The sequence below is a fragment of the Geotrypetes seraphini genome, chromosome 1 (assembly GCF_902459505.1).
Source record: "Geotrypetes seraphini chromosome 1, aGeoSer1.1, whole genome shotgun sequence".
Classification (NCBI taxonomy): Eukaryota; Metazoa; Chordata; class Amphibia; order Gymnophiona; family Dermophiidae; genus Geotrypetes; species Geotrypetes seraphini.
The window spans coordinates 75,793,951-75,807,160 of record NC_047084.1 but is presented as its reverse complement, the minus strand read 5'-3'; the positions used below and the strand labels follow the sequence as shown (position 1 = coordinate 75,807,160).

Sequence of the window (13,210 nt, the reverse complement as noted above, 5' to 3'; positions counted from 1 at the left end):
GGAGGATCCGCAGGAAGAAGGATTATCTCTCCTGCATCGCACCGCCCAGCCCAGCCCAGCCCAAACCAACGAGGGAGGATCTTCGGGCACTGGCACGTCCTGTGCATTGGTGCTGGTGCCGGTGCCCAATCGGGTAAGAGATGTTTGGTGCTGGGGGGATGTAGGATCGCGGGGGATGGGGGGTGACGCGAGCGAGGGGGGAGGATGCCGGTTCGCAGGGGGGATGCCGGATCGGATTGAAAAAAAAAGTTGTAAAACGCGTGTAAGCGAGCGGGGGGGGGGGGGGAGGATGCCGGTTCGGAGTAAGCGGGAGGAGGTTTTAGCATGCGCGGTATACGCGTGTGCGTGCTATATTAAATTTTTTAAACATAAATTTGTGTTCCCCGCGCGCTATACCCGTGTGCGCGTTTTACACGGGTGCGCGTTATATGCGTGAAAATACGGTAATCAGATGCAAAACATGCCAATACATGCTTTGCATCTCATTTTCATGCAAACACCCTAACACCATTAGCAATGATATATATAAGTTGCATTAGAGGCAAAAGAATTATGGTAAAATAACCACAGCTTTTTGGAATTATTTCACCGTCCACTTACTTATTTATTTAAAAACGTATTTCATACCATTGCTTGGATGTTTGCTCTGCACATTCTTCAAGCATCTCTGCACTCTCTCCCCCCTCCCAACACACACACATAAGATTTTAATTTGTCCATGATATGAACTGTAAATCCATCTTGTTTGCATTTATTTGCACTCAAAATGTTTACATGAGGGGTTAGAGGGTGGCAGATTTGCTACAATATTTTATGCCCAGCTATCAAAGCAAAAACACAGGAACTAAAGAACAGATGGGGCTAGGGTTTAATTTGCCAGAACATTAAAGCAACATACCTTCTGGGATGCACTGTCCAAGAACAAACTTATAACCTTTGCAGCACTTCTTCCTGAAAGACAAAAATGTTGTTTAAAAAGGAGATATCAATGCTAACTCTTCAGTTAGTAAGTGTTTCAAGAGCACATATGTTATTGGAAGGACTAAGGGGTCCTTTTAAAACTAACGCCTGCTCAATGCAGGCGTTAGGGCTAGCGTGGCAGGCGGTTTAACGTGCGGTATTATGCAGGTTAAACCCCTACCGCAGCTTGATAAAAGGACCCCTAAATTATACATGCTGATATTAAACTCACAGTTTTGTTACTATGTAGTGAGACAATTTATTTGAAGGGTAAAGAAGGTCTATGAATTGTATTTTGGAAGTAAAGTTAAAGATTATCTGCCGGTAATTATGATGATACATGATGCACATTTTTCTTTGAGCTTTCACCTAGAACTCTCTACACATGTAGCAAAAAGTGCCAACAGGATTAATGTTAATGCATTTTTAAATTTCTGCAAAATTTTCAGTTACACTAGCCATCAAATTATGCAGTAATTACCTATTCATCAACCTCTCCTAGAAGTAATACATAAAAGCAGAACTAAACGATGTCCTAATAAACGTATTAACTTGATCATTTACTAGTGATGCCGTGTTGATGCGCATGTAGGAGGGGGTGCTGAAAAGTTCTCAGCCCAACCAGCTTCCTAAATTCTGGGTGTTATTTTGCCCCTGTAGTTGAAAAGAGTTTTATTTTGCAAAGTGCCAATTTGCAGAATCATAATGCTATGTCTTGACATTGTTTAAGATCATTCATTGAACCGTGTCAACAAAAAGTGTGGAACTATTGAGCTGTCATGAAGTTCCTATTCCTGCAGAAGAAAACTCCAAAGCATATCCATAAATGTATGATGCAAACATTGAGTAACAAATGCCCATCATACTCCACAGTGAAGAAGCAGTGTGCAAACTTTCAGCATGGAGATTGAGACCAAAGATGCAGCAAGGTGAGACCAAAGATGCAGCTTCTGAAATTGTTGACCATGTCCATGACCTGATTTTGGCAGATCGATGAATATCGGCTAAAACAATTGCTGAGACACTACAGATATCCAGGGAACGTGTTGGGTGATACCCCACGAGCAGCTGGGTATACAGAAGCTGTCAGCCAAGTGAATGCTCAAGTGTTTGAATGCTGACAAGAAACAACATCAAGTGGACACTTCCAAGTTGATTTTGCAGCATTTTCAGCGAGCTGGTGCCATATTTTTGGAACGACTAGTTACTGTTGATGAATAATGGTAACACCACTATGATCCTGAGACAAAACAACAGTCCATTCAATGGCAGCACTCAGATTCGCCAAGGCCAAGGAAATCCCAAGACCCTAATATCAGCAGGAAAGGTCATGGCCACAGTGTTTTGGGATCAGGAAGGTGTTGTAATGACCGACTATCTTTCAAGGGGCCAAATAGTTAATGCAGAATACGACTGTAACTTGCCCTGCCAATTAAAGGAGGCATTGATAGAAAAAAGGAGAGGGAAACTGCAGAAAGGAGTTCCATGTTTGCAAGACAAGGCACCTGCTCACAAAGCTGGTAAAACGATGGATGTTTTGACACAGTTGGGGTTTCAGTGCATAGATCAAACACCCTACTCACCAGATCTTAATCCATCTGACTATTTTCTGTTTTCAAACCTTAACAAGAGTTTGAAAGGGCGACAATTCAGAGGTGATTGCAGCAGCGGAGAAGTAGTTCAGTGACCACATATCAAAGTATTTTTAGAAGGGTTACAGAAACTTCAGACACGATGTGCCAAGTGTGTTGAACTTAGGGGTGAATAAGTGCAATAACTTGTAAGTTTCATGGCTCCATGTTATTCCCTTCTTGGTTGGGCTGAGAACTTTTCAGCACCCCCCCCCATGACACATTCTTACAATTTTTTGGAAAACTACTATGTATGTTCTAGAAAAATGTTGTCATTTCTGTGATCAGCATTGAAAAATCCATTTACAAAAATCACCCGATCTCACTTTGGAAACATAAATAATGTCCAGTGAGAACTTGGATGATCGTGACATTTGCTGTCCAAGTGATATGGAAAGAGAAGAAAGATCATGTTACAGACTTCTTATTATTGGACAAATGTTTTGGGCCTTTCTTCCAAACCCCCCAAATTGATTTCATATCCTGATCTGCCATATGACATTTTCTATGTGGACAGTGAAGAACATATTTCAGCCAAACCCTACGCAACAGAAACATTGCAAGGTTATGTTCTGATTCAGGGTTTTAAATTCTATTAACCTAAATTTGATGAAGAAACAAATATTTTCCTAAAATGTGTTCTCTACTGTTTCCCTTTTTAAACAATAAACAGTAATACAAAGATCCTCAACACAAATAAAGGGACAGTATTGGAAAATTTCTACTTCCTCTAGTCTCTCTCATTATGCTCTTTACCTTGGATCTTTTACTTTAATATATATTTTTTTTAATCTTTATTAATTTCCATGCTTTTGCAGTGCATTACAAATAATATGACAATAAAAGAAATTACATAAAATGCACTATAATACACAAATAGAAAAGAAAAACAACCTTTTCTCCCATCCATTTCTCAAATATAAATACCTTAATCATATTTATATAACATTATACTCAAATATTTGATTCTTCAAAATACCCTTCCCTCCCCTCCCCCCATCCTGGATGTGTAAGGCAATCTAAGTTTCAAGTTTCAAGTTTATTAGAAATTTGATGAATCGCTTATACATAATTTACTAAGCGAATTACATTAAAATCCAAAATATGCATACAACATATAATTAAAAAATGCAACTAATATAAAAAAAGGGTTGGACAAACCGACCAACAGACAAAACTGAGTACGAAGGGAGTGAAGGGGTAAAGTTACAAAATTAATAATTTTGAAAAGAAGGGAACAATAAAGGGAAAAATCCATAAAGAGGGGTATCTATTTTTTTTTTTTTTGCATCATTCAGAAAATGGAAAAAAGACCAAACAGAGGAGAACCAAAAAGTGCACAAAGAACACCAGAAGGAGTGTCACCGAGTGGTTAGAAAAGCAAAAAGGGAATACGAAGTGAGACTGGTAGAAGAAGCAACAAACTTCAAGTCTTTCTTCAGATACGTCAAGGGGAAGCAACCGGCAAGAGAAGAAGTGGGACCATTGGATGATGGAGATAGAAAGGGAGTAGTAAAAGAAGAGAAAGAGATAGCTGACAAGTTAAATGAGTTCTTCACGTCAGTCTTCACGAGGGAGAATACAACCAACATTCCGGAACCCGAGGAAATCGTAATAGGAGACCAAAATGATAAGCTGGTCAATTTAGAGGTAAGCCAAGAGGATGTACTCAAGCAGATAGACAGACTAAAGAGCGACAAATCGCCAGGTCCGGACGGCATTCACCCAAGAGTACTCAAGGAACTAAAAAACTAAATAGCGGAGCCACTTCGACAAATATGCAACCTATCCCTAAAAACCGGAGAGATCCTGGAGGACTGGAAAATAGCAAATGTCACGCCCATCTTCAAGAAGGGCTCAAGGGGCGACCCAGGAAACTACAGGCCGGTGAGCCTGACCTCAGTCCCGGGAAAGATGATGGAGGCACTGATTAAGGACAGCATCTGTGAACACATCGAAAACAATGGGCATCTAAAACCGAGTCAGCATGGCTTCTGCAAGGGTAGGTCATGCCTCACAAACTTATTGTATTTCTTTGAGGGAGTGAACAGCCAGGTGGATAAAGGGGAATCTATAGATATCATATACCTCGACTTCCAAAAAGCCTTCAACAAGGTACCACATGAGAGACTGCTCAAAAAGATATGGAACCACGGGGTGCAAGGGGAGATCCATCGATGGATCAAAAACTGGCTGGCAAACAGGAAACAGAGGGTTGGCGTAAAGGGCCATTACTCAGACTGGAAGGGGGTCACGAGCGGAGTTCCGCAGGGGTCGGTGCTGGGACTGCTCCTGTTCAATATCTACATAAACGACCTGGAAGCGGGAACCAAGTGTGAGGTCATTAAATTTGCAGATGACACCAAACTATACAGCAGGGCTCAAACGAGGGAAGACTGCGAAGATCTCCAAAAGGATCTAACGCAGCTGGAAAAGTGGGCTGAAAAATGGCAAATGAGCTTCAACATAGGGAAATGCAAGGTCATGCACGTGGGGAAAAAGAACCCGATGTTCACTTACAAAATGGGGGGAACACCACTAGGGGTCAGAATGTTGGGTATCATTAAGAAGGGTATCACGACCAGGACGAGGGAAGTCATCATGCCGCTGTATCGTGCAATGGTGAGGCCGCATCTGGAGTACTGTGTCCAGTACTGGTTGCCATACCTCAAGAAAGACATGGCGGTACTTGAGGGAGTACAGAGAAGAGCAACTAAACTGATAAAGGGAATGGAAAATCTCCCATATACCGACAGATTAAAGCAGCTAGGACTTTTCTCCCTGGAGAAGCGGAGACTTAGAGGAGACATGATAGAGACCTTCAAGATCCTGAAGGGCATAGAAAAAGTTGACAGGGACAGATTTTTCAAATTATGGGGCAACACAAGTACAAGGGGGCACTCGGAAAAATTGAAAGGGGACAGGTTTAGAACAAACGCTAGGAAGCTCTTTTTCACTCAGAGGGTGGTGGATACATGGAACGCGCTTCCAGAGGCTGTGGTAGACAGGAACACATTAAATGGTTTCAAAGAGGGTTTGGATAGATTCCTAGAAGAAAAAGGGATTGAGGGGTATAGATAGATATAGACCACTACTCAGGCAATGGTCTTGATGGGTCACCGCGGGAGCGGACCGCTGAGCAGGATGGACCTATGGTCTGCCTCAGCGGAGACAACTTCTTATGTTCTTATGTTTTATTTTTGATTTTTGGTAAAGAGTCTACTGCACTGTATATATTCCAATCAGAGGGTAAAAGCATCTTTGAACAAGAAGGTTTTTTAAATTATTTTTAAAACGGCTAATGTCTTTTTCATCTCTTATGTAATGGGGTAGAGAATTCCAGACTTGGGGGCTACTATTGAAAACATATCATGGCGTCTAGTGCCAATCACTTTTAAAGAAGGGACTACCAGGAGACCTAAGCATTTTATCATTACTATGTATTAACAAATGCAGTCAATAGACTCCATCTTTTATTAAATTTATTACCAGAACCCAAACATTCCGTATTCATTCTTTCCTATATATGGGTGTTACATACACTTGGTCCACCAGAATGTGTAATTTAATCTGTCATGAGATTTCCAGTTTCTCGTGATCATTTGGATAGCTATTGCTGTCAAGATCAGTAAAAGACGGTTTTTGTATTTATCCAACACAGGCTTTACCTGTAACAACGTACCACATATTATGGCTTCATATGATAAAGGAATAGATGATTCTAATATAAGATTAATTTGTCCCCAAATTGACCTCCAAAAATTAAGTATCATTGGACAAAAATATAACAGATGATCCAATGTCCATATATTAATATGACAATACCAGCATCTATTAGATTTTGAATTATCATGTTTTTGTAATCGAACTGGGGTCCAAAAAATCCTATGCAACAAAAATAACCACTTTAATACTTTAATATTGTGCTTTTCCATGGAGACAACTCTTCACTCGAACAATGTATTTGATTTCACTGGAAAAGATGCCCAACAAATAGCACCTGTGCTGTAAAAACACCGACTGGTCAATATTAAGCCATCAGCAGACAGTGTTCTTTTAAATGCTGACCATTGCAGTTAAATTAGCCCCAGTCACTGCCAGGTACCAGCACTGAACATTTGAGTCTCACCAGACTTCTGGATACCAAAATTAACACAGGTCCCTACCAATATTCAACTGGGACCAGCATAAAATATTTATATGGGTACCTGCTGAATGTCAACCAAGACCCACATACCTCCTGCAGTCCATAGTTCCTCATTCCTGCACTCTCAAGTATAGTCACACACCTCCCTGAGCAAAGCAGTGATCCCTCTCCAGACCCCCCATCTCCCACCCCTCCATAAAAAGTCTGGCTCCTCCCTCCTAGCCCTTCCCACAAATCATAGCAGAGGACTGAAGAAGCCTAATGGCCAAGGCAGGAGCAAGTCTACTCTCTCCTGCCCCTCATGGCTCCACTGAAACTATCTGAAAGCTTTTGGCTGAAACTGCAGCTGAAAACTCAAGTGAATGTGAACCAGTGAGGGCCACTGGGGATTGTCAGAGCTTGCAGTCTGCATCCCTCTGCTAAACCCACAGTATTCAAGACAAAATAAAATAATTTAAATAATGAAAGATTAGAGTTACCACATGTCTGAGAAAACCCAGCCATGTCCTCTTTTTAGAGACCTGTTCAGATGCCCAAATGGATTTCCAAAACCCAAGAGTTTGTCTGGGTTTTGGAAGACCCCGATCTCAGGGCCGCATCTGGAGAGCCTCCGATCATGCACAAAGGCCCTCCAAATGTGACCCCAAGCTCGGAGAAGAAGAGATGAGGTTCGTGTGGGGACAGGGCTGAGGCGGAACAGGGTGCACCTTAATAAAAGGACCTTTAGTCTTAGTAGAAGTATAGGGTTACAACCTATCCAACCCCACGCTGGCTCTGTGATGTAAACAAAATAAATAAAAAAGACTTTTCCTCTCTCTTTTAGGTCCTAGTTCATGCTTGCTGTCTAACACAAGCTCTGGCAGGATACACATTTCAAATCTGACATATTGTAATCGCAAAACAGAAAATTAAAATTATTTTTTCTACCTTTTATTGTCTGGTCATTATTCAAATCATATTGGTCCCAGGCTCTGGTGATCTTCTGATAACTTGCTTTCCAGGGCCTCCTGCTCATTTGTCATTTTTTTCTTTCTCTGTGCTAACCATCCATCTCTGTCCTCCCCTTCAATTTCCCTTCCCTTCAATTTCCCTTCCCTTCCCGGAGGTCTGACATCTTTCCTTTTTTGTCTCCATCCCTGCAGCTGCAGCAATGGACCCCACCATCCCCAGATCCACCATCTCTCCTTTTCTCAACTACCTTTTCATCCAGCATCTCTACCTCCTTCCCCACCACCCCAGGGTCCACCATCTCTCCCTTTCACTTCTCAACTATCCTCCTATCCAGTATCTCTATCCCCCCAACACACACCATCCTTTGTGTCCAACTTCTCTCCCTTTCTGTTCCTTCCCTCCCTAAATCCCATTGTCCACAATCTCTCTCCCTCTCCTCTGTTTTTAGACCCATTAGTTATTTTCCCCCTCCCCCCTCAGTCTGGCATATGCACATCTCTTTGAACCCACCTTCCCTCCATCCGTCTGTGTACTTCTACTCCAGGGCCCCCCTGAAGGCCTGCATGTTCCCCCCTTCTTTGTAGCATCCTTCGGCTTCCCCCCTGGCCTCCTGGTCTCACCTTCAGCTAATTAGGGCAGCCTGCAGAGGATCGCCGGTGCTGTAGTGATCCTAACAGGCTGCCATCAGCCTCCGCAGCATGGTCCCTCTGCCGCGGTCCCATCCATACTCTGACATCAGGGGCGGTATCGCGGCAGAGGGAACATGCTGCGGAGGCTAGGATCACTACAGCTGGCTGGTGATCCTCTGCAGGCTGCTTTAAAGGTGAGACCGGGAAGCTGGGATGAAGGGAGGGAAGAAACAGAGGGACAAATCTCAGGCCAAATCACGGGCCAAATTAAATTACCCTGAGGGACAAATTTGGCCCGCGGTCCTGAGTTTGACACCCCTGGCCTAGAGAAAAACCCAAAAAGAGGAGGTTGTGATAGGCCAGAGCACACTACAGGGTTTCAAGGAGGGTTTAGATAGGTTTCTAAAGGATGAGGGGATTGAGGGTTACAGATAGATGTAGAGGTAGGTTACAGAACCACTTCACAGGTCACAGACCTAATGGGCCGCCGCGGGAGCGGACCGCTGGGCGCGATGGACCTCTGGTCTGACCCAGTGGTGGCAACTTCTTATGTTCTTAATTGAAGAAAAGAAATAAAACAATACAAACTAGCAGTAGCTGAAGCTAAAAGAATTAATTACGATACCTTGATTAATCAGTCAAGGAACTTATCCAAATGTCTTTTCAGGATCTTTAGTTCACTTATATCCACTAGAGAAATTACCACAGACCCCTCCACACAAAAACCTGATGAAGATAGCTTAGCCAGCCACTTCCAGGGCAAGATCAGGACCATAACAGAATCATTTACCCATACATTAGAAGACTTCATAGAGACAAGCATAATTCACACCAGTGAGAAAGAAGGAATACCTATAGTTAGGTGCTGGAAAGAGTTCTCTACTATTACCACAAACGAGGTCTCTGGCTTCCTGAAAAGGCTCTCAAAGAAACTTTGCAATCTTGCTATCTGTTCAGCTAGCATGCTGGACTGAGCACTCGCCGAGTTTCTACTTTGGCTGACGGACCTTGTCAACAGGTATCTGACAAAAGGGGTCTATCCAACAACGTTATCAGGCATTTTGCTAACCCCCATACCCAAGGCTGTGAGTCTAGACCTAACCAAAGTAGAAAAGTACAGGCCAGTAGCAGATATATCATGGACGCCAAATTGGTGGAATTCTGCATTAACATGCAACTATCTGATTTCCTAAATCTGGTCAATGGATTCCATAACTTGCAACATGACTTCAGGCTGATACGCAGCACTGAATCCCTTCTTCTAGAATTGATGCCAAAGGTAAAGTCCTATCTAAGCAATGGCACGCAAACCATTCTATTGCAGTTCGCTATCTTAGCTGCATTTGATGCAGTAGATCACTCGCTATTACTTCTAAAATCGAAAGAGCTGGGTGTATACAGGTTAGTATTGAAATGGTTCACTGAAATCTTTGGCAAGAGAACATATGAAGTGAGGAAGGATCATATGAGGTTCCAAACATGGAAAGCCTTTTGTGGGGTTCCACAACGCTCCCCACTTTCATCGTCCTTATTCAATGTATACGATTGCCTTGTGTAAGTGGTTCTCCTTCTGACAAGTCCACACTTTTTCCTATGCAGATGCCATTTCTGTGTAGCCAAAGACTACTTCAATGGCACATTGCAGCACATATTGAAACTGGTTGTAGATCTAAGTGCATGTTTGCAATGAAACTTCCTCAAACTTAACAAACAGAAGATGAAGGTGCTTTGTTTCAGCAACTACAACTCATTACCGTACTCAGAACTAGCACTGTCTTTATGCGAAAAACAAACAATAAACAAATCGTCAAAGATACTAGGCGTAACCCTCAACTCTGATCTCACTATGAGAGAGCAGATTGAAGAAAAATGTTTTGACCAGTGAGGCAGACTGAGGCATCTGAGGGTGATATAATCATCCCTGAGTCCGACCAGCTTTAGATGCTGTAGTGCGTAAATACCACTTCACGTTATGGAAATTGCAAGCAATTAGATCTTAGCTTTTAGATTACTGGTTCAATCGTTACTACTGAGTCTTCTCGATTATTGTAATATTATCTATCTGACAGTCACCAAGAAAGAATTAGCAAGATTTACAATAATACAGAATACAGCGGTCAGAATGATTTATGGCCTGAATAAATTTGATCATGTTACACCCTTTCATCACGAATTGTATTGGCCGCCAATGGAGGCCCTGGTATTGTTTAAACTAGGCTGTTTCTGTTACAATGGCTGTTTATGGTACAGCTCCTTCTTACTTAGTCAATAGATTTTCTTTAGCATCATACAGACATAGTAGAAGAACTCATCCTTTGTTTAATTTTACACCTGTCCAGAGTTGCTGGAGTAAGAAATTTCTGAATCATACTTTGGCATCTCATGACAACGAATTCCGAAAATTATTGCTTACTACCCATTCCTATGGCCATTTTAGAAAACAACTGAAGACCTATTTTTTTTTCTAAATATTTGACTATTTAACGAATCATCTTATTTCATGTAACATGTTTACTTTTATAACTTTTTATAAACCACGTTGACCTTTTGGTTACCCGGTCAATAAGCACGTTATGTTATGTAGGATACTAGCTCAGGCTGTCTTATTCCCGTATCTGAACTACTGCAGCTCTCTATACTGCAACATCCCAGTGAAAGGTCTTAAGACAGTGTATCTCAAACTGTGTGCTGAGGCACACTAGCGTGCCTCCTGAGATTCCAAGTGTGCTGCGGCACACCGAGGAGGAGAGGTGCCTACCAGCTGACTTCCCTACGCAATACAGCGCCAGCGCTGCCCGATTTGCTGAAGGCCTGCATGCTTCCCCCTTCTCTCTAGCGTCCTCTGGCTTCCCCCCTGGCCTCCCGGTCTCACCTTTAAAGCTAATTACAGCAACCTGCAGAGGATCGCCGGTAGTTAAAATTATTTTATTTTCAATATACAGTACTCCCCCGAAATTCACAGGGCTTCTGTTCCAGTAACCCCTGCGAATTTAAAAAAAACGCGAATGCGGTTTTTCGCCTGTCAAAAGGCAGGGGAGGCATGAGAGGGCAGCTGGAGAGGCAGCAAAGGGCAGCTGGCGCGACAGTGGGTGAAGAAAATCACTTGCGGTCTGCTCCAACCGCCTCTTCCTGTAGTAAAGTCGGGCTACACCAATCAGCAGCTGACACACAGCTCCTGATTGGTGTAGCCCGACTTTACTACAGGAAGAGGCGGTTGGAGCAGACCACAAATGAGTGAGTCCACAATTCCCGAGCCGTGAATTCGTGAGGGAACACTGGAGTGATTGAAATGTGTCAGTTTTGAGAATTTATATCTGCTGTGTATATTGTGTGTATATGAAAAATGAATGGAAAAAATTGCATTACAATTAGTAAAGGGGATGGGATCTGGAGTAGAGCTTGGGTGGGCCTAGGGAGGTCTGTGGTTGGGGTACTCAGCTGATATATGTTAAACTTAGAGGGTACTTAGCTTGAAGTAGTTGAGAAACATTGCTGTAGGCAATCAGCTGGCACCAGTGCCTCTCCTTCTCTCCGGCACTCTTCCCTGCTGGTACCCCCTACTGGTGTCTCAGGGCCCATGTGAAGGGCCTCTGAACATGTGTGGATGTTGACATGGATGATGTCACGCATATGCATCAGTATTCTCCCTAGGGCCTTTCAGCCAGGTGGTCCGCCCGGCTAATTTAGATGACTGCCCGGCTGCCATCCATCGCGAATCCTGCAGCTGCCGCCGCCACTCAACATTTTAAAAAAAACCCCACCTCTCATCGGCTGCAGTTTTGGCGCCTTAGCCCATAGCGAACTCATGCTTCGGGGCTTTAAGGTGTGCATGCTGGCTTCCCCTCTCTTCCCTCTGAAACCGGAAGTTACATCCTGGGGGGGTGGGGGGAAGAGAAGGGAAGCCGTCACGCACACCTTAGAGCCCCGAAGCATGAGTTCGCTATGGGCTAAGGCAGGAGACAGGCAGGAGACTGGTCAATGACGAATGGAAGCTTACAACTTGCTTCGGGCCTTCCTCGCTGCCAGGTCCTGCCTACTTTCTGTTTCTGTGAAGGCAGGACCCGGCAACGAGGAAGGCCTGAAGCAAGGAAAGAGCAGCAAGTTGTAAGCTTCCCTCTGTTGCTGACTTATGGAAGATAGGTCAGCGATGGAGGGAAGCTTGCGACTCTGCCGATTCAAAGATGACATGAACTTCATTCAGGAGGGCAATAATAGCAGTCACTGGTCTTTCCAAAAGGCTGCTTGTCGTGGATGTGGAGCATGAGTTCGATCTGCGAATTATGATAATTGTTCCAAAAATGCTCTTTCAGTCAACTTGGAAAGAGAGCACAAATTGGAGATAGATCTATAGTTATTAGGGTCAGAATGATCTCCAGAGTTGGATTTGAAGATTGGATGGACAAGGGCTTTTTTCCACATCTAATGATAAACTAACATTGATCCAAATTTAAAGCAAGTGGCAAAAGGCTGTGAACAGACAGTTTTAAACACGAGGAAGGGACCGGATCTAAAGAACAACTTGTACTTCTTATTAAAGAGAGGATTTTGGATAATTTATCCAGAGACTGAAGTGAGAAAGATGACCAGTTTGATAGGGGAAAGGTTCATGAGGTAGAAGTAGTAAATGATGGAGACTGAACTACTAAAGAATCTGTAGAACATGGTTTCGTATCTGTTGAAGAATTTGTTGGTAAAAGTGAATGTCTAAGTTTAGTAACTTTATTGAGAAAGTGAGTCCTAAAACATCAAATGAGGGAAACAGATTGCACAATGGAAGGTAAGAAGTGAGTCTTGATATTAATGAAAAAGACATCTTGGGGGGTTATCAGATTTTGCATCCTGCTATTTTTTTTTTTAAATTATATTCCTTTTGAAGGTTTCTACAGGCTTGT

The 13,210-nt window shown here is 42.9% G+C and overlaps 1 protein-coding gene across 1 annotated transcript in view; it reads right to left on the bottom strand.

The window, feature by feature from the left end:
* CCBE1 (collagen and calcium binding EGF domains 1) overlaps window positions 1-13,210 on the bottom strand; it is a 482,228-nt gene that overhangs the window by 77,093 nt on the left and 391,925 nt on the right. Inside the window, exon 3 of the mRNA XM_033933500.1 lies at window positions 899-951. Coding sequence (XP_033789391.1) covers window positions 899-951 — 53 coding nt within the window. The remainder of the gene's footprint in view (window positions 1-898; window positions 952-13,210) is intronic.